The 22245-nt window shown below is 43.0% G+C and overlaps 1 protein-coding gene across 3 annotated transcripts in view; it reads left to right on the forward strand.

Annotated features, from left to right (window-relative positions):
• Positions 1 to 14160: 14160 nt before the first annotated feature.
• The window catches only part of tns1a (tensin 1a), a 117148-nt gene continuing 109063 nt past the window's right edge, over positions 14161 to 22245 (forward strand). For 2 of the 3 annotated variants that reach the window (XM_049570277.1, XM_049570282.1), the window contains exon 1: positions 14162 to 15021. In XM_049570277.1, the coding sequence (XP_049426234.1) occupies positions 14926 to 15021 (96 nt within the window). In that variant the 5' untranslated portion in view covers positions 14162 to 14925. Of the gene's footprint in view, positions 15022 to 22245 lie in introns of all 3 variants that reach the window. The other variant, XM_049570275.1, reaches the window with a different exon arrangement.

Consider the following 22245-nt stretch of genomic DNA (forward strand, 5'->3'; position numbering starts at 1 on the left):
TATAAATCAAAGCAAATCAAAGACAGCAAAGAAATATGCAAAAATGAATTGACATACTGCAGTTTGGGTACATATTGGAAGAGTATTTAGAAGCAATAAGAAGGTAACGACATGGACTGATAACATTTCATCATCCCTCTTTCTTTGTAATCATCTGACTTCATCCACCTTCAGTCTCTGCTCTTAGTCTGACCAGCTCTCTCCTCTCTCTATGTGTTGCTGCCTCTGTTTCTCTGTCTGCTTTGCTCTGTCTGTCCTTTCCCATTTGTCCCTCTCCCCCTTCTCCCTGCCTCTCAGCTGAGATAAGGAGATTTAGAGGGAAGGGAACTGCTCCAATGCCTGACAAGTGTTTTGCCTTTGCTCATTTTTTTTCTGTCCATTTCCCAAATGTTCTAATTTGCTTAAGAAGCAGGCCGACTTCAGTGTCACTGTGTGAATTTAATGTCACTCATCGTGACAGTATTGGCTGTATCCAGTGTGCCCTCTTTTTTTGTCTCCATATATTGCTCTTTCTCATTCAAGGCCACAGTGTACTCACTGGCTAAACATATTCTGGGTCTGTAGGTGTGTCCAGACAAAGGACATATTTGAAGCAGCACCTTGGCTTTCACATCATAATTGTGCATAGCACAAGCCTGAATCCTTGTATGATGTCAGTAGCATTCATTATCAGATTTCAGCATTGTATAAATTGGTATTTCTCAACCTACGCTCCGGAAAAAAGGTTGGTGTTGTATGTTTCTGCAAACCACAGATATGTTACTTTTGCACATTTTGCATTGCACACATTGGAACTTGAAAAACAATGTTTTTTGTGGCGCTTTCCCAGCAGGAAATGCAGTGATGTCTTGGTAAAAATCAATCACTTTTCATGGCACTACCCTGGCAGGAAGCAACAGTGAGGTCTCTATAAAAACAACCACTTTTTGTGGCACTACCCCAATGGGAATCACACCCTCCACCTGCCAATGACAAAGTCAGATCATATACATATCATAGACAAACCATAAATTGATGCAGAGAGGGCACAAAGTGGTGCATAAAAATTCACCAGAATGCAGCAAATTAAGTGTTTGATGCTCAAGATTTTCTGGTGGAGGACTCCCAAACCCCCTGTTTGAAACAAAAGGTCTGCACTTGTTAAGGTTCAGTTCATACTGACTAGGTATTACAACCTGGTCTCAATCCAAAGTCATCGAAATCCGGTCCTTGGGCAGTGACTTGAGGCATCAGACACTGACGAAAGAAGACGTCCTTTAACGTCAACATGATATGGCTGGTTGGCCGGTTGCCGTTATAGTTTAACGGCGCTCGGCGGTGTCATGGGGAAACGCAGCGGGACAAGAACGTAAGTTAAAGTGGTGAAAGTCCAAGTAGGGTGGGCGGGGGTTGGTGGTGGATGGTTCCAACAACCACAAACCCTCACCCGGGAGGAGCAGTGTTCACATCCTGTAAGATTGTAAAGCCAAACCCTGTTCTTTTTTGCTAAACCTAACCATGTGCATTAGTTGTTGGAGGAAAAAACCATCAGTTTGTGTTGTTGTACTGTCTGTAAACGGTAAGCTTCCTTTGAAAACAGAAGTGTATTTTGGAAGAAGACAACACATGTAACAGAACTTGACACAGCATCCCAGAACATCAACAACCAATGCACCCAAGGTACCTTTCACATTGTATCTGGATGTGGAAGGTCCAAATGTTGATATGTAACAAAGTTAGAGTGAGGATGTGTTGGGTATTAGCAAGAATTGTCATGAATCACATTGTTGATTTTCATCTCTAAAGCCCAGTAGGTTGAATCCAGATTGGTCTAGACAGATCTCAGCATCTTCGCTCTGCACAGTAATTGCTGGGATTAAAGCATTTTCTTGTGAACAGCTCTAAGCATGTGAAGGAATGTGCCATTCTGCTCTGCCTGGTCTCAAACAATCGGAAATGTTCTGCGATTATCCAGAAGACGCTCGGCTTCAACTCCATGTTCTCTCCTTTTGGTTTCATGGTTATTTTCTCTCATCTTTATCCTCAGCGCTGCAAATTGCTCCTATCCTGATATCACATTGCTGAGTCTTGCTTTATGGATGATTGCAGTTGGGCTGTCACTTTGCGTTACAGAACAATAGGGTCTCAGCAGTCAGAGTCAAATCCAAGGCTGTGATTGGTGATAAATGTGTATAATTAGACTGAGTAAGGGCCAGTAGTCTTCCTATCGATTTCTTGGCTCATTTAGGGAATTAAGGGGTCTGCAAATTCCTAAGCACAGCAGACAGGACTGGGGATTTAATGGTGAAGGTCCCATCTTTCAGGGAGCAAAACCTGCTTTCCCACATGCTTATTTGTAGAAATGAGCAAGATGCATCCAGGGTGCCAAACCAGCTGCAGTAGGTGATCTAATTTAAGCTATTTTACTATATATAAGTAATTATCTATTTGGAGAAAACCCAATATTTTTTCCTCAGACTATTTTGGATGTTTCAGTGTTTCCTTTGTCCCGTGCCACTTACTTGAAATCAATCACAGCTGAAATATGGCTCTCTGACATTGTTGTTCCTGTCCTATTTATTGTTGCCACCCCCCTCTGAAGGAAGAATGTATGATGTGAAAACTGTGTTCACCTTGAGATGTCTCCCCTGGCACTGGTGTGTTTGTCGACCACGAGGGGGTCTTTAACCTACATAGGTAGCTACATTAGTGGGGCTAAAAGCATGCCACAAACCCTACTGGAAAACAGCCAAGTCAGCAGCAGGACGTGAGCTATGAGCTGGCTGTTCGGACATAAGGGGGGGGTGGATGGCTTCCCTCAGGCTCTTTCCAAGCTTGTTCCAAATGAAAATAGCCACAATCCTGCTGCTGTGTTCCAGGCACACATCCTGTGACGACTAGAAAGGGGACAATGAATTAGATTTCATAAATGCTGGATTGGATTTTTTATTTCACAGATCAGAAGCATTTCAGTGACAGAACGACATTGAATATGACATTGATAGAACTATTTGCATCATTTGCTTTATTGCATGTTTATGTTCCTTTTATTGCACCGGGCTTGCTTTGTTTGGGGGGCAGTGAGGTAACCGTGTGCAGCTTTGTTGCTAACCAATTATATAAGTTCTAATTTCCTTCATAAACTGCACAATTTGAAGTGGTGGAAGTAGCTAGTTGTGAAGTAGCTAAACAAATATGTGTTCCTTTTGTTGTGTTTTATTACATTTAAAAAGCCTTTATATCTGTGTCAAAATATGACATCATTTCCAATAAGTGCGTTTCCAATTACCATCCTACTGTGCCTTTTGTGTTTCAGTTCTTGCCAGGTCTAAAAAAGCCAAACAACCTTTCCCACTCGCTCATGTCTCGAGAAGGTGAAAGCTGCATAGGGCAGATGATTTAAAGGAATGGAGGGGAGAGTCAGGGGTCGATTCTAATTTGGCCTCGGACTGCAGCTGATTGCGATGATAACGGTGCTGTTGAGTTGCATTACGCTGCTGTCGTCTGGCTGATACCTGATTGCAGCTTATCAGGGGAATTTACATCGCTGATTACCTTCTGCCTGCTGCGACTGAACCCAGATCAGTTGTCCTTATCCAGTCTGTGAGACAGTAAACCTGACAAAGGGACACATGGGTTTCTTCATAATGACACATATGTGAAAGCATAAAAAATGTCATTTATAGGGATTTGCAAAAAAGTCAGTGAGCAGTGCCACACCTAGCATGTTGGGTGCCCATAGGCAACCTGGCACCTTTTTGAAGACAAACAGTGGCAGAACACTTCTTTTTTTTCTTCTATGTCAGCAATATCTTGACTTTAACATTAGCTAGTCTGCTAACATAACACTACATTAACATAAACACATTGATATAAACACTCAAGGGCATCATTCAGTGTAAAATTTATCTACTACCACAAATGGGTTTATCTGTCTTTGTTGTGATATGATTTTCTCATTAACATATCATACAGCTCAGGATTGACAATAGCTAATAGCTCAGTGGCAATAGCTCCTACCTGTGGCTCTAGACCAATGACAATTTTTCCAACAAAATAATACAATTTGCATAACTGACAAGTTTAATTAAAGGATAATTCTAGAAGAGAGCACGATAATCATTGGTATCCACCAATATCGGAATTGGCCAACATGCTTTTTCTTGCACAATAAATTCATATTACATATATATTATAAGTATTGCATTCCATGTCTCCACCTGCTGGTGGGCCATCACAATGAGAGTATGCATGCATAATATGATGTTAATTCCACAACAGAAGAAACTTGATGATCACTAAATTTAGGTGGGAAAAAAGTGGATATGTTGATATCAATATTGGTTATCAGCCAAATGAGTTGTTGCATATTGGATATGGGCAAAAATCTAATATTGTGCATCCCTAAATTCTAGTGTATTACAACTATTGTCTGGCTATTGTCTTTGTAGGTTTGGCCAGTGTTTTCATTGGTTTGTAACATATAGCTGAGTTCTCAGACTGCGGGGACGTTGCTAAAAAGCATAAGAAACAGGCATTTGAAAAAAAAAAACAGGCAAAGTTAAAATTCCAACATTGTTGTACATTTCAACATTCCAACCAAAACTGAATGTCTGTCCAATGCACGAGCCCAATGTCTTTGTTTGGGCGGCTGTGGCTTGCAGGTAGAGTGGGTCGTCCACTAATTGGAAGATCTGTGGTTCAATCCCTGGCTCCTCCAGTCTCTATGTCATAGTGAACCCCAAAATGCTTCCGATGGCTGTTCCATTAAGCGGCCTTCACATGATAAGAACAAAGCATGTGAATGGTAACTGAGTTGCAGGTGGCACCTTGTATGGTAGCCTCGGCCACCAGTGTGTAATTGCATGAATATGACGTAGTGTAAAAGCGCTTTGAGTGGTCGGAAGACTAGAAAGGTGCTATGCAAGTACAGTCTATTTACCATTTACTTTCTGACAACACCCAAATTGTAATAATCTGAAATTGTTCTTTAACTACGACCTCAATCTGTTGAAATATCACATCTAAAAATTAAAATATGTACAAATTGATCATGTTGTTCTCAGAGAGTGTAGATGCACTTCTCTGTCAATAGCCTCATCATCATCCCTTTCCTCCTGTCTTTCCTTGTCCCTTGGGGTCGGAGGAAAGGTTGGAAGTCGCTGTGTATGTGTGCGGTGCATGTGTGTGTATTGGGGGGAGGGGGAGTAGACATCGCTGGATAACTGAGTTTCCCTTGGCAGCAAGCCCCGGAAGTGTCACCGCTCATAGACCTCCAGTCTAAGCGCATCCAAGTGCTTCCCTGTCCCTGCACATAATTTGCTCACGCTAAAGATGAACCTGTCACCTGGAGGTTTTCCCGAGCAGAGATGGACTCCATATGAGTGTCATATGAATGAATATTTATTTTACCATTTCTCTGTTTGCTGAACACCATTTATCTGAAAATAAGATCAAATTAAGCTTCAGACAGTTAGGTAAAATACCCAATCATTTGGAGATCACTGGAGTACAATGATCCCATGTCATTGAGAATCACTGATCAAAGCACCTTCACTTAATAGACTGAATCATTGATCACAGGCCATAAGGGTCACCTCTGTCTCTGCAGTGCTTTCTCTTGGATTAGATGTGATGAAGAGGGATGTCTCTGAAACAACGAGGTGTCGTCATTATTATGTATTATTATGTATTATGTATGGCACCCTGTACCCAGGAGTCAGGGCTGGCATGCCTGCAGTGCAAGGGCATGGGAGGTTGCATTCTGTGTGCTGATGTTCCATGTATGTGTTTATACATTTTTGCTGCAGAATATTCAAACTGATAATTCATTTAGTCTTAAAATTATGATGCAAAATCATCATTATTGGTTTTGGATTGGTATTTGTCTCAAATACATTCCGAAAACTGAATTAAGAGAACAAGGAAAGGTCAAACAGGCAGAGAAATAAAACAAAGGAGAGGAGAAAGTCAGAAAGAAGGGAATATAAAGGCGAATGGGAGAGGAGTGGAAGGCAGATGAGTCTGCGTGTTAGTGAATGATGAGGTGTGTGATGGGACCTAATCTGCTGTCTGCTCAGTACAGTGCACACTGTGTGCTCTGAATGTGAATGGGATGCTGGCGCAGAAAACTAAACTCTGCACCTCCTTCTGTTTCTTGTTTCTCTTGCAGCTTGTACACCACGCTGTCCAGCTGTCAGTCACCACCGTGAGCAGACGGTCGCCATCGGAGGCTCGTGTGACATCACTGCAAGCCTGCAAACTGTGGCGGTGAGCTGCTTTTACTAATTATTTTTGATAATGGATGGGACAGAGTTCTTATATTTAATGCATCCTGTCTCCTTCTGTTTGTGCAGTAAATCAGCCCAAATAATCAGCTACATGCATGAAATGTGATGAAAAACTACATCTGTTTTGCTGAGTATGCATGCTTATTCCCTAGCAACATCCTGCATCTGCTTGTGCAGTGATTCTTTGCTCAAGGGCATCTTAATGGAAAACTTTGACAATCTGGGAAATACACCTTCTTGCCTAGAGTTCGATGAGAGGACTGATACCACTCTTATGTTTGTACGCTCAGTTTGATGCTATGACTAGCATCCAACTAACATAGCTTAGCATAAAGACTGGAAACAACTAGCTCTGTGCAGAGGAAACAAACGCCACCCACCAGCATCTTTAGTATATCTTGGTCAGAGCCAGTTGTCTGGCATCCAGCAGAAACTCCAGGAAGTTACAAGTTTCGGCCAAGAAATAGTCTGGTCCATAACCTCAGTAAAATGGCACTTTGACATTTTTACAACAATAGCATCACACAGTTGCTGCAGATTTGTTGGCTGCACATCCATGATGTGAATCTCCCGTTCCACCTCATCCCAAAGGTGCTCTATTGGATTGAGATCTGGTGACTGTGGAGGCCACTGGAGTACAGTGAACTCATTGTCATGTTCAAGACCAGTTTGAGATGATGTGAGCTTTGTGACATGGCACATTATCCTGCTGGAAGTAGCCATCAGAAGATGGGTACACTGTGGTCATAAAGGGATGGACCTGGTCAGCAACAATACTCAGGTAGGCTGTAGTGTTTAAACCATGCTCAGTTGGTACTAAGGGACCCAAAGTATGCCAAAAAAATATCCCCCACACCATTACACCACCACCACCACCAGCAGCAGCCTGAACTGTTGATACAAGGCAGGATGGATCCATGCTTTCATGCTGTTTACACCAAATTCTGACCCTACCATCTGAATGTCACAACAGAAATCAAGACTCATCAGATCAGGCAACATTTTTCCAGTCTTCTATTGTCCAGTTTTGGTGAGCCTGTGTGAACTGTAGCCTCAGTTTCCTGTTGATAGCTGACAGGAGTGGCACCTGGTGTGGTCTTCTGCTGCTGTAGCCCATCTGCTTCAAGGTTGGACGTGTTGTTGGTTCAGAGATGGTCTTCTGCAGACCTTGTCTGGCCATTCTCCTCTGACCTCTGGCATCAACAAGACATTTTCACCCAGAGAACTGCTGCTCACTGGATATCTTTCCCTTTTTCAGACCATCCTCTGTAAACCCTAGAGATGGTTGCGCGTGAAAATCCCAGTGGATCGGCAGTTCGTGACAGACCAGCCCGTCTGGCACCAACAACCATGCCACGTTCAAAGTCACTTAAATCACCTTTCTTCCCCATTCTGATGCTCAGTTTGAACTTCAGCAGGTCGTCTTGACCATGTCTGCATGCCTAAAGGTTGCTGCCTCGTGACTGGCTGATTAGCTATTTGCATTCATGAGCAGTTGAACAGGTGTACCTAATAAGAGTATACCCACTTTCTCCCTAGTAACCTCCCCATCTACCTAGTAGTACACCCACCTGATCAGCTACCACTACACCACTGACATTACATACCTGTGTCTTGTCATCATGACCTATGTGCGCCCTAAACTTAAGTTCGATTGGTTTGTAGATGGGCTCTCCCATCTTCTCTGTTATGCCCAACCCTTGGGTAGCCCAATTAGGGTGAACAAACCTCCACCACTGACCCAAAAACACACAAAACACCTTTAAAACAATCAAATCCATGGGATTCATTCTCAAAATTCCGTAAGCACCTCCCTCCTCAGCAAGATGCAATGCATCTCATTAGGTAATGCAGCACACCTGGGCAGATCTAAAGCAGAAAAAGGGACAACAGCACAGAGCACCTACAGCCCCATCCAAGCTTTTGTCAACTTTATAAGTTGTCTCCTCCTCTCTCCATGTCCTGCCACGGCTCATTTTGTTATGTTGCATTGTTCATGGACAAACTGAAGCCTACATTGTACATTTACCACAAGTTAACAACTTTACTGCTAATTTCTCCTCTGCTCTGATCACCATCATCTGTCTACTCTGAGTGCAGCCACCATCAATATGTCTATTGCTAAATTAAACACCTTACATAACGCTAAAGCACTACACTACTCTTATCAAAGAAACAAACCTAACCATGGTTCGTGAAGGACGACCAGGGATGATTGGTCGTGGACCATCTTGTCATCTGTAATGTCTGTCGGCCAAGTCACGGCATGATTTTAGAACTCCATAATCACCTAATCTGACATAGTGACTGTCGGAATGGCCAAAAATGTCATGTTCACATGTGGTGTGAACCCGATTAGACGTCCTGACATTGAAATTTGGTCACCCAAAGTCATAAACTAAATTGAACTTCGAAAGACACTAGTGACCAACTGGGTTTATGCTAAGCTATGTTAACCAGCTGTCAGTGGTGCTGAGTATGAGAGTGATATCAATCTACTAGTCTTAGCTAGTCTCTCGGCAAGAAAGCAAACAAAGATATAAATGACAAACTATTCCTTTAAATCCAGGAAGGGCAGCATTAGCAAATTCCCTTTCTCCCCACTCAGCCATGCTGTCATGGTAAAACTGCTATATTAGAAGTCGCTGTTAATTAATCCCTGAATGGAAAATTGGCGTCTAGAACCCATAACTTGTCACAAAAAAAGGCAAAACGACACTAAAAGTAGAATAAACACAAAAACAAGCATGTATTGTATCAGATAGTCAGGTCAAACAGGAATCCCTCAACATTTGTGTGTATTCTCATCAAACTGGGAACTAATTTGCAGATCCCTCCTTTGAATCAACAAGAGGTTTAATAGTAAGTATAAAACATTCATAACAATCTTTGTTGTGAATGCATTAACTCAAATTAGATTTACTCAGATTTTGTTTGCATGTGATAAAAAATTTACATAACCTTGCTCTGGGGATAATGAAAACACTCAAGATGTGAGTGTGCAGGTGAGGATTTAGACCTGGAGGAAGGGTCATTATAAGTACTCATCGAAACTAAATTACACCATTAAGGGACGGGGTTTAATCTCTGAATATGGTAGTGAATATTTTAAACAGTGCATATATTTGGATAGAGGAGGAAAAGGCAAACATTTGATAAATATTGATAATGTTTCTCGAGAGCCTGTGGTGCAATAGAGGATAAACAGCTAGCATTGTAAAGCCCCTGTTTTTGTGCACTCGGTGAAAAATGATAGATTCTGATCCTGCAGCAGATGACAGGGGAAAGTCATTGAGGGAGAAGTTTTTTTGGCAGCCTGCACTTTTTCACGGGGTTTCCAGTCAAACGGAGAGGCAGTGTGACAGGCCAGTCAATAGAAGTCAGCAGTGATTATGCAAGTTGCTTATGCCTAATGAGAAAGGTCAGCGCATTGCCAAGAGAGTGGGACACGAGCCCAGTCTCACACTGAGATGTACAGCACACACTGCTGTAGAAAACTGTGCAGTACAAAAACATATTCCTCATTCATTGTCCCTGCGGAAAGACAAATATTACTGATAAAAATGGACTGTCAACAAAATATCTTCCCAGCTTTTTTATTTTACCACAAACTTAAATGCTATCTGTTTCTAAATGGTTTCATGTGCTGTATCGTGTGTGTTGCGTCCCGTGCAAAATGAAGCAGGGAACCAATTCAGTGTAAAAGCAGCAGGACATCATCAATAATGTTGACATAAAGGAAAAATACACTGTCTGATTTGCATTTTCTGGGTCTATTTGCTTTTTGGTAGCACATTTTTTTATCCCTGCAGATGAGTTGCCGAGCATAGCTGTGTGATGTTACATGGATTCTTTTTTTCTGTAGCAGCCAGAACTAAAACGTCAAGGATGTATGTCAGGTTTTTGGTGTTGGTCCATCAGACAGTGAGGGATTCTTTCTACAGAGCTGCCATTTTAAATCACCATCATACTGACATCATACATCAACCATTATAGTAAAGGAGGATATTTCTGTTTTTCCTTCAGTGGTAGCCACAGTAGACAGGAATGCAATTCAGCAATAAGGATTGTAGATATATTCTCACCTTTGATTGAAAGCAACACGTTCAAACCCCTTTTTTAGAATATTCAAAGGCATTTTGGTAAACGTTGGAATTGCTCAATTATCCTGAGCAAGGTATTTTGTCATCCTGATTCCTGACTGGCCATACTGATGGCCTAAGTGTGTTGGTGTGTTCTGTACGCATGATATTTTCTATTTCATGAATGCCCTCTTGTTGCTCTTCTCCAAGTCTCGTACATTTGTCTCTCTGAGAGGGTTTTTTGGGGAGTTTTTCCTTATCTGAAGGGTCAAAGGACAGAGGGTGTTGTATGATGTACAATTCGTAAAGCCTCTTGAGGCAAGTTTGTGATACTGGGCTATATAAATAAAACTGCCCTCACTTGACTTGATGAGCTACTCCTGGAGACTGTACCCCCATGGCTTTCTTTCTGAAATGAAAGTTGCTCAGGTGTCACTGTTCATCCTCATTTTGGTCATGTGATAACTGGTGGTTGTAAATTTGGGCTAGGGAGGGGTCAAAGACCCCTGGTGTCTAACCTGTGTGTCTTCCTTGATCTGTCTCTGCACTTGCTGTGACCGCTCATGGCGTGTTGTTTGCAAACAGCTGATGTCTGCTTCTGGTGCTCTTTGAGTCTTCTCCCCAGTGTCCTTGCCATTTGACCTATGTAGTGTTCATCACTGTCAGTTATTCTTTCCAGGGGGAGTTCTGCCTTTTGGGGTGTAGCAGCAGAGATCTTAGGTTATGGCACGATTGTAGTAGTTGTGGCGCCTTCAATACTCTGGTTATTACCTGACCAAAGTCCTCTACTTAGGTCACGCAATGACACCTGAGTAAAATGTATTTGCCGAAGAGGGCTGTGGGATACGCTCAAGAGTTTCTGCTCAGCTAAGTTTTCTTTCGAAGGAAGTAGTTGATGGGCTCAAGTCGAGACAGATATGTCCAAGATTGTAGATTTAAGGCTGCATTTTTTCCTCACCATACACTGGAAGTTGATTATATACCTTCTTACCATACCATCTTTATTATTCTGTCATCTTTTTACTCAGTGCATCTGTATCTTTTGTGACTTCGTGACAGGGAAGTTGTTATGCTCATAGGCCTCCCAGTATATTCTTTAACCCAACCTATCCTCATACAACAGTATCTAACGAGTTAGCGCTTGACGAATGGCATTGTTACATCACATACTTAGCATAAAGTTACGTAGGTTAGGTTTAGGCAAATAAAGTTACATAGGTTAGGTGTAGGTAAGTAAAATTATGTAGGTTAGGTTTAGGAAAAGAAACATGGGTGGGCATCGTAAAGTTACATATGTTAGGTTTAGGCAAGTCAAGCTACGTAGGTTAGGTTGGGTCCATGTCATTGTTCGACAGCCCATTGGTTCAACATCCCATTAGTCCGACTGTCTGCGGTGCTGAACAGCTCGCAGCAGGCATATGGTGCACCGCGACCGGCTTGAGGTGGAGCAGGCTCACGGCTTATGAGTTTGTCACTTTCTTTTTCATTTTAATCCATACCATGATCTTTTCCTGACCCTGGTTTTTGTGCCTAAACCTAACCAGACCTTAACCACAGGGCATCATGATGATTTCGGAACGGACTTCGGAACAATGAGTTTAATATGGTCGGAACAATGGGATGTCGAACCAGTGGGCAGTTCCCGGTTAGGTTTTGGAATAGAAACATGATTGGGCATCGTATAGTTACATGTTAGGCTTAGATATGTAAAGTTATGTAGGTTAGGTTTAGAGAGAGAATCATGAGTGGGCATCGTAACATTACATATGTTAGGTTTAGGCAAGTAAAGTTACGTAGGCTAGGTTTAGGAAACGAATCATAGATGGGTATCGTAACATTACATATGTTAGGTTTAGGCAAGTTAAGTTACATAGGGTTAGATTTAGAAAAAGAAACATTTTTGGGCATTGTAAAGTTATACAGGTTAGTTTTAAGAAAGTTAAGTAACAGGTTAGGTTTCGGAATAGAAACATGGTTGGGTATCGCAATGTTGCGTAGGTTAGGTTTAGGAATATAAACATGGGTGGGCATTGTAAAGTTACATAGGCTTAGGTTTAAGAAAAGAAACGTAGCTGAATATCGTAAAATTATGCAGGTTAGGTTCAGGAAAAGAAACATGGTGAGGACGTACCTTAAAATAACTGTACACAGTCCCAAACACCAGCCTCCTGGTGGAAAGTCCTGTTTTTGTTTGACCCTTCCATCTCTCCATCATGCCTCCTTACATGGACTTTCACTCTTCATACTACTTCCTTCTTTACTCCTGTCAGCGCATTGGTCACAGGATGCCAGTCCCAGCAATGATGTAGGCACAAATTACTGGCTCATGATTATGTACGTTATATATGAAGTGTGGTGCATTGTTATTCTGAGGTATATGTGCGAACAGTGCATGAGAACAGCCTGTTTAACCTAAATGTCAGCTGCTAATCAAATATTTTATAATGTCCCATGTAAACCCCAATGGCATTGGATTTTCATTCATTCATTCATTCATTCAGTCAGTCAGTCAGTCAGTCAGTCAGTATATTTTAAGTATAGACAATACACAACATGGATTAATAAAATACATCATATTTATTCATTCTGAATATCTGCAGATGCATTAAATGTTTGATATTTTAAGAAACATTTACAAAGCGAGCCATTGATGCAAGATTTAATCTCATGCAGGAACATGTATGCATAGAGGACGTATTGTATTTATGTACTGACATGTGCACTGCATGCAGATTTCAGTACATAATAATATGAAGAATAGCTATGATGGGAGCAGTTCTCTGTCAATGCAAAGATTTGTATTTTTTCTTTTTTTATTGCCAGCACATTTCCATAAGGCCAAACAATTTGTGTTATGTTCCCCCAAACGCTACCCCACCCCCATCCCCACCTCCACCCCCCCTCAGGCTAAGCTAGCTTTGGTTGACAGAACAGCATCCTCTCTACACTTTATCTCCCTCGCTCATTGCTTTGATGTGTTGTGATTGCGTTGGTGTGGCGGTGGTGTGCCGGGTGGGAGGGGTTGGGGATGGAGGGGGGGAGTGTAGCAGAGAAAAGCGTTCTGCAGTGAAAATGTGCTCCCACTGAAGCGTAGAGAGACTGCAGCACAGTGAACGAGCCTGTGCACCACCTGCAGTCGTGTGTGTATGTGTGTGTATGAGTGGGAGAGGGGGAAATAATCACCCAAGACACAATGATTCAACACCCTGCTCCTCTCCTCTTTTTGTCATCCCCTATCCTTTCTTTCTCTCCTCCCTCCTTCTCTCCCTTCGACCCAGTTCTCCACACACACTACAATCATCTCACCCTGTGCCTGCCTTGTATCCGCCTTGCACCGTGACGGCTGCTGCGTGTCCGTTTTGTGTGCGTACATTGCGCATGCTGCTGTGTGTGTATTCTCTGCTCAATATTCTCAAACACATTCTCCCCTCCTGCCTCTCCTCCTGTGACTCGCCTTCGCCTTCCCTTTTATCATTCTTCTCCCTCTCCTGATCCGTCCATCCTCCATTCACTCTTTCTGCCCATTCTGTTGCTCCTCCACCGTCTCCCAGTGATCACTACTTGATGCGCACTTTCCCTCATACGCACGTCGCCGTCTTCTCTTCAGCGACACTGGCTTCAAGTCTGAAATACAAACACTGAATGAATACACTCAATCTGTCATTCTCAGCAGAAACCCCTTCTGTTTTCCATCTTTTTTTCCCTCGCTCTTCTAACCGTTATGTTCTCAGTCATTTCTCCTTTTCTGCCTCCCCCCCTCGTCACTCTTTTGCTCCCCTCCTCCCGCGCTGGCTGAGTAAGTGCTGCAGCATCAGTGCATGTGTGTATGTGTGAGAGAGCAGCACAGTGAGAGAGACGAGTGTGTGTAAGGAGTGTGTGAGCGCGAAGCACCGGGGATCCTGAGCCTGGAGGGGAGCTGTGTGACAAGAGGGGGGCTCTTCTGCCTGTGGATGTATGTGCCAGGACAGCGTTTTCTTTCTTTCTTTTTTTTTTCTTCACCGTACATGTGCGTGAATGTGTGTGTGAGAGACAGGGAGTGTGGGCATGCCAGTGTGCGTGTGTGTAACAGTGTCGTCGATCAGCAACGGGCTCTTCGCATTATGCAGCCGACGGTGCTCATCACACTTTGAGGACTGACTCATCTAGACTGGGCTGTGGAGACAGAAGAGACGAAACAGAGAGAAAAAGACAGATGGATGGAGAGACAGGAAGACAGTTTTAGGCTCTTGATGCTTTGGGTCCCTCTAGACTGTCCAAAGGTCTAGTCCATTTGTGGGACGCCAGTAGCTTCACACCAGCCCCCCTTATTCCCCCTCAAATTGGAATTGCAGACACATAGCCAGACAGGTAGCCAAAATCGCAAAAAAAAAAAAAAGAAAAAACCTAAAAGGAAAATAAATCCCCAGTCGTTGTGTGACTTGAAGGAAGGTTTTCAATTCTGCTCCACGGAGTAGGACAAGAGGGTCTCCGGTGTCTGCGAGGTCTTTTTTCGCTTGACGGGGGGTTGCAGGATCCTATCCCGGCGCCAAGGGGGGAGATAAGAGGCTGGCAGACGAGACGGGACAGACACAGGCATGGCTCGCCTCAACTGGTGCCTGGCTGCCGTCATCAGCTGGGGCAAGTTCCTCTTCTCCTGCTTCTTTCCTCTGCGGGGGGCCAAGCGAGACAAGGTAAGACTTCGCAGAGGGGGTGGGGGGGAGTGGGAAGGGGTTGCTGGGAATGGGAGAGGGATTCAGTGGACTTAGAGGACGAGTTCTGCACATCTTTCATGTCTCACTTCAACCCACGCGGGTGACTTTCTTCTGGAATAAATGCCAAAAGAAATATCTGGAATTCTCATCCTGCATGAATATACATCGGAATGGGCCTCAGTCATACCACTCATCCATTACATGCAGCTGGTTTTACTTAAACCACCAAATGACGTAGCTGTGAAAAGGAGCTTGACGACTGGTCATGGACCATGGGCTTTGGAAGACTGGTTGGTGTCCCTCTAAGTGCAGATTCAAGGTCAGTGTTACATCTCCAAGTGGTCTACAGGCAGCTGCTCCAGATAAAGATGGTGGGAAACCATGGGGATCAGATTTTGGATAGTGCCAGGCACTTGCAGCAACCACCTGGAACAAATGCTCCTGATACATAGGGTCACCTTGCTTTCGGAACTGCAGAATTCTAATGCACCATTACTGGGGTTTTGCGTATTCCCATGAAAGAGCTCTTGATTTTACCCCATTCATCTCCTGCTATTGCACGACATGCTGTATTTGCTCGTTTTTGATGAGTCTTTCATCCCTGCGCCATGTTCCGATGGTCGATGGCACATGTGCATGAGCAAGAAAGGCCAAACGGAGTTCATTGAATGGTATCAGCAGAACGCACACTCTGTTTCTTTGTCCCCGGAGCCAATGTTATTAGCAAAACCTGGAGCACAATCTTTTTTTTTTCCTCACTCTTTCCTAGCAGATAATCGATCATGTGTAACAACTAAATGGCACTATTTCCTCTGACACACACTTACACATGCACTTACACACATGCGAGGACACCAGAAACAGTGCCTGAGGTGATGCTCTGATGAATGGTGATGGATGGGATCATTTTTGGAGGTGATTTTTTTTCCTTGTGTCTTTTTTTTCCAGCGCCATGAGAATCTCTAGAGCAAATAGAAACCTTTTTTTATAGCAGATGTCCTAAGGCAGGAAACACTGACCAAATCAGCTTAATGCACTGCACCCTCAGCAGTTTTTTAAAATAATCTGCCTTGATTATCAGAAGGTAAAGATACCTTTTCGGACTTTCATCTCCCCTCATATTGTTCATTATCATCCTTATGGTTGGCATCATATAAAGCTCCAATCAGTCGACAGGTCTGAAACTTAAGTGTTGCAGTGCTGTAACTCTCCTTTGACTGCGAGCTCTCTTGCGTATAGAGAACCGTTTGTTATAAAGTCTGGCGATGATGGGATTTTGCTTGTGGTGACGCCGTAGCGTGCACTGCTGCAGCCGCCTGTCTCTCCAAGCCCCAACACCCTCCCACCAGCACCAACACCAACAGCAACCCCCCCCGCCCCATTGCCGCAGCTCCTTATCTCTACACCCGTGCTCAATCCCACCACACTTCCCTTGTCGCACTCCCTCGTATGTGTGTGTGAATGTGTGTGGACCTTGTTAGTGCCTGTGCAGAGACACACACACACCCATTATGTTTCTCCTCGACCCTATGCAATGAATCCCCAACCCATTACGTTCATTCAGGCACAGCTTTTGCTCAACCTGGCCTCTCAGCATTGACATTTTTTCGTCAATCTTGAAAGATGATTTCCTTTTGTTTGCATTTTTCTCACTTTCAGAAACACTCCCATATTAATCGGTCAATGTAAATGAAGGTACTTGCACCATTTTTTTAACTGAGCCCAGCCTTATTATTATAGAGAGGGGTAACTCAGGCACATTTTCAACTCTTGTACCTACACTGTAAAATGGGACTTGTCACCAGGGATGTACCCTTGTTAAGGTATGGATATGGTACATGTAGGCACAGTACATTTGTACCTTTGTTCCCATTGGAGTAGATTTCAGGGGGTGTGCAGGGGACACGCCCCCCTCAATAGAACATGTTCATTTGTCCCTCCCACTAAAAACATGAGCAAAGCACTTTTATTTTGACAAAATTTAAGACATTTCCATCATATATTGATGCAGAAAAAGCACAAATTGGTGCACAACATTCAAAATTTCCTGGGAGAGGACCCCAAACCCCCTCGTTTCTTATGTGCCCCCCCCAGTCATGAATGCAACCTACACCTTTTGCTGTTTCTTACACCATGATAGGAATATTCATGTACCCACCATAATAAAAATGCTGTTTCTCTCACTTTAAAATCTCAGTTTTGTCTATTTGAGTCTTTTTATAAGGATAATGATAAGGATTTTATAAGGATATTTCAGTGATTATGCATGTAGGCATTGTTATATTTTAAAAAAAATGCAACCAATGCAGTGTATATATGACTTCTAGCTGAAGCTATGTTGCAAACTTCTCCCTGGTTAGGGTTATGAGGAATAAAACATACAATACACCATATCACGTAGTTTATGTAAAGTTTCTCTGGTTAGGTTTAGGCAAGTAATATTATGTAGGTTAGGCTTAAGAAGAGAGACTTGGTTGGTCATCTTTAGGGTTAGGAAAATAAAGTTCCTTAAGTTAGGTTTAGGGAAAGGAACATGGCGATGACGCACCTTAGAATAACTCAAAGTTGATTTGGTTTCACACAGGCCCAAACACCAGTCTGCTAGCCAAAAGTCCTGTGTTTTGTGACCCATCCACCACCCCATTGTGCCTCCTTTTGCAGACTGCTCCCTTCTTAGCAAAGAGAAGTAGAAATTCTAGAAAATTCTTGAAAAAAGTTAGTTTCTATGGGAAAAAGTTGATATATTCCAACATATGAATGCACACATAATGATGAATAACGTTAACGTTCCAATTCCCTTACTGGCTTAAAGTTAAGTAGGTTATATACGAGTTGTTTTGCACTACTTTTTGCATTACTTTATGTAGATATACAGTATGCATCAACAGGGGACGTGAACAGCACATTGTCTTAGTAGGCAAGTTTCAGATGTTTTCAGAGTTTCAGTGTCAGATGTCAGAGGCATGGACAGGTGCACCAAGTAGCTCGAGGTTTGGTGCCTTGCTCAGGGGTACCTCTGCAGTGCCCAGGAGGCAAACCGGCACCACTCCACCACTCACTTGCTCAGGTCCGAATCAGTGACTAATTTTGTTATAAAGTTGGTTAATTGCCTTGAGTTGGTTTGTGTTCTTACAGCCGCATTTACAAGCGGACCAAATGAAATGCCTTGGGCGAAAAAGCTCACAATGTCACAAAATCCACGAAGTAAACAAACAGAGTAGACAGAGTGCAGAGTACACTTGCAAGATAAATGCAAGCATAAACATTTTCTAATGTCATAACTGAGGGACAACTACGTGGGTTGATTTTAGCACTGTTCATCGTGTACTACAAACCATACAGTTTGAAAATGAGGCGCAGCTCCAACTAGAAAACAATGTTTTGATGCATTGGATGTGCTGAATGAGCATATCGAGGTCGGAACACGTTCCGTGTGATTGCTGTGTTCACATCTGCCCAAATGAAACGCACCTAGGGGGCAAATGAACTTGAGTTCGACTGAAATGAACCAAATAAGACAGGTGTGAAAGCACCCTTAATTTCTTTTCCACCCATATGACCAACTTGCATATTGACAAATGCAACATGAGATGTTGCTGTTGAAGTTCTCATCACTTGTTTATCCAGTTGTTGCAACAGTTGGCTGATCACCATTATATTTTATGAGTGGCCAGTAGGGCTGCGCCTCAACCACTGTTGCAAGTGTTTAAAAAATGACCTGGATGTAGTGGTAGAGTGGACTATGTATTTCAGTGGGTTTTCGGCTGATAGGTGGGTAGACTGTAAACAACCAGAACAAGAGGAGGGTAAACCCTGTATACCTACATATACCCTCCACAACACCACTGCCTGGATGTTAGCTGGAAGCAAGCTTTTCAGTGGCCTCACCTTGTTTGATAGGACAGAAACAAGGATTTTGCCTCACACCAGGACTTTTTGCAGTGTACATGACAGCCGTTCAGTCTGTCGCTCCAGCTGCAGCACTCGAGCTGCTCACGTGACCGACTGGGAGGTGAAAGTGGAGAGGTAAGGCTGTGTCTTCCCTCCGAGGACCGCTGTGAGGTGTTCAGTTTCCATGGTAACACGGCTCACACAATCCCCACACACACACACACACACACACACATACACACACACGATAGGGCTGGGTTACAACAGGAGATAGGCTTGGAGTACTGTCGGCGTGTCTGTGAATGTGCGCTGGGTTTTGTAAGAAGGAGATGGGGAAACAGAGAGGGAGGTGGAGGGCTGATGTGTAAAGGTTTTCTCCATGTGTGTTACTATGGTGACACTACTGTGGTACTATGGAAGGGTAGCTCTCTCCTCTTCCCTCCTCTCCTGAATTTCCTCTCATCCTTGCACCCTCTTTCCTCTTCTTTCCTTTACTATTCCTGTTTCTTTCTTTTCTTTCATTTAATTCAATCCTCTCCTCTTTTCCTCGTGTCTCCTCTCATCTCCTTTCCTTTCCTCTCCTCTTCCTCTCTCCCATTCCTTTTCTTTTATTTCATTGAATCCTCTCTCCTTTCCTCATCTCCTTGTGTCTCTTCATCCACTGCTTTCTTGTTTTTTTATTCCCCTCTTTTTTCTTTTTTAAAATCTAGTTTCCTTTCTTGTCTCCTTTCATCCCTTCATCTGTCCTCTCTACTCCCTGTATCTCCTTCCCTTTCCTCACCTTCGTTTTTCTTTTTGTTCCTTTTCATGGATTTCCTCTTGTGTACTCTCATCCCCTCTTCTCTTTCCTTTTTTATCCTCTTTTTCTTTTTTAATCCATTCTCCTCTCCTCTTGTCTCCTTGTGCCTCCTGCCCTTTCCTCTCCTCCTTTTTTATTTCTGTTCCTTTCCTTTTATTTCACTTAGTGTCCCCTCGTGTCCTTTATCTCCTGTCCACTTTTTAAGTCTCCTCTCCTCTCCTCTTGTCTCCCTTTTCTCCTCTTCTCTCACCTCTTCTTGTTGTGTCTCCTGCCAAGTCCTCTCTCTTTCTTTTTCTTCCTGTTCTTTCCTTTCATTTCACCTCATTTCCTCATGTTGTCATTTTATCTCCTTTCTCTTATTTCCTTGTGTCCTCCCTCCCTTTTCCTTTATGTGATTTTATCTCCTATGTTCTTTCCTACATGTTCCTTTTTGTTTCTTTTTTTCTATTTTATCTAATTTCCTTGCCTTGACTTCTTTTCTCCTGTCTCCTCTCCTCTCATGTCCACTCCTTGTCCACTCCATGTCTCCTGCCCTTTCCTCTCCTTCCTTTCTCTTTCTGTTGCTTTCTTTTCATATCACTTAATTTCTTCTCCTGTCATTTCATCTCCTCACTTCTCATCTCCTTGTGTCTTTCATTTCTTTTCTATCTGTTTCTTTTCTATGTGATTTCATCTTTTGCATCCTATATCCTCTCCTATATGATCCTTTTTGTTCCTTCTATTTAATCTAACTCCCTCACCTTGCCTTCTTTCTTCCTGTCTCCTCCTTTCACCCTTTGTTTCCTCTCCTCTCCTATCATCTGCTCTCCTCTCCTTCTGTATTTTGTGTTTACTTGCCTCCCTATTCATTTAACTAATATCCCAGAGGGCAGTAAATTCACATCAGGCAGTACTGCAGACAGCCAAAAGAGAAGAGGGTGATGGGAAACCTGTCTGCTGAATGGCTCCTTATTTTCTCCCTCTAGATTGCCTCTCCAGCATATGCATGAAAACCTCATTCATTGCTCGCTGTATTTATCACACGCTCCAACTTACCTTCCACGCTGAGTAATGTCGTCCGACTGTGGCGAGCAGTGTGCAGGTACCGCGCCCATAGAGATTTGCAGACTCCCTGCCCTGAATGGCTCGCTGTATTCCGGGGCCCGGCATTCAGCATGATGGATGCTTTGTTATTTTAGCATTAAAGCTTTAATGTGATGGATTCTCCAGCGACAGAAGAGGAGACTGCAGAGTCAATGTGGAATCTTTTTTTCCTCTCTCTGTCTTCCCCCTTCATCGCAGTTTTTGTTTGAGCGGTATATCTAGTACAACCAAAATATTTAAACATCTGGGGTGTGTTTGTGTTGGTGGAGCCGGTGATCAAATATCACTCTCTGTGCACTTGTCACTGTATATACATGTATATCAGAGTCCTCCCATCCTTTAAATAGGCAGAGCTGCTAACATCATTAGAGAGTTTTACTGTCCCATGATGGGTTAAATTCGCTTTTCCACGAGTGCAATTCAGTGGGAAATAAAGCGTATGTGTAAGTGTGTGTGTGCTTGTGCCTGCCTGCCTGCCTGCCTGCCTGTGTGTTTTCAGTGAGTTCCGGCATGTTGCATTGGGAATAAGGGAATACGAACCTGACCTCACTGTGCAAAAATGTTGTACTGAGAAAATACACCACTCCCAATAGCAGGCCCAAAATCAATGCTTTTTGCAGGTAGTAAAGTATTACTTAAATGGCTATTCTGGCTGCATCCAGACAGAAAAAACAACAACATGAGATGCATGCATGAGCTGTATATGTGCATTTATAAAAGCATACTCTTACACATCTGCAGAGACTGTCTGAGAATTGGTTGGAGGCCACTAGAGGCTGCTAGCAACCCAGTTTAGACCAGTTGGCTGCAGGGAGAAAGTGGCTGTCATGTAGAAAACACATGCACTGATTCCATTAAAAAAAACTGTTCAGGAGTTAACATGACTACTTTAGCACAACCAGTAGCATCCCCCCCTAATGTGTCCACACTGCGCTCTTTGCTGACATTATGTTAATAGAGTGCGCACAGAGGGAGACACACACACACACACCAACACACACACACAGATTATGTGTCAAGTTAGTCTATGGATTGAGGTAACTGTTACAGTGGAAGTGATGGAGTGCAGCAGGGATCAATAGAGGGTGTTTTCTCAAAATGAATTGGCTCTTAGCCCTTTATGGATCTGACTGTGGAGTGATGTAATGTGCCCACACTGCTGATATAATGTTGATTCAGTGCTGTGTGTTATATAGATGTACACATGCAAGGAGCAATCTCTCACACGTGTGCTCGGGAATGTTTGCATACATGCATGTGGAATGTTTTGCATACATACATACAGAGGATGTGGGAGGATATAAACACACATATGGGGGTATACGGAGGGAGTGTTTGAAAAAGGATTATGAATTTGTAAGAGATTTTTTGAAAAATCATTATATGATGCAACTTTATGATGTAGTCATCTTTATAATGCTACACAGTAC

Source organism: Epinephelus fuscoguttatus, linkage group LG24 (genome assembly GCF_011397635.1).
Source record: "Epinephelus fuscoguttatus linkage group LG24, E.fuscoguttatus.final_Chr_v1".
Taxonomy (NCBI): domain Eukaryota; kingdom Metazoa; phylum Chordata; class Actinopteri; order Perciformes; family Serranidae; genus Epinephelus; species Epinephelus fuscoguttatus.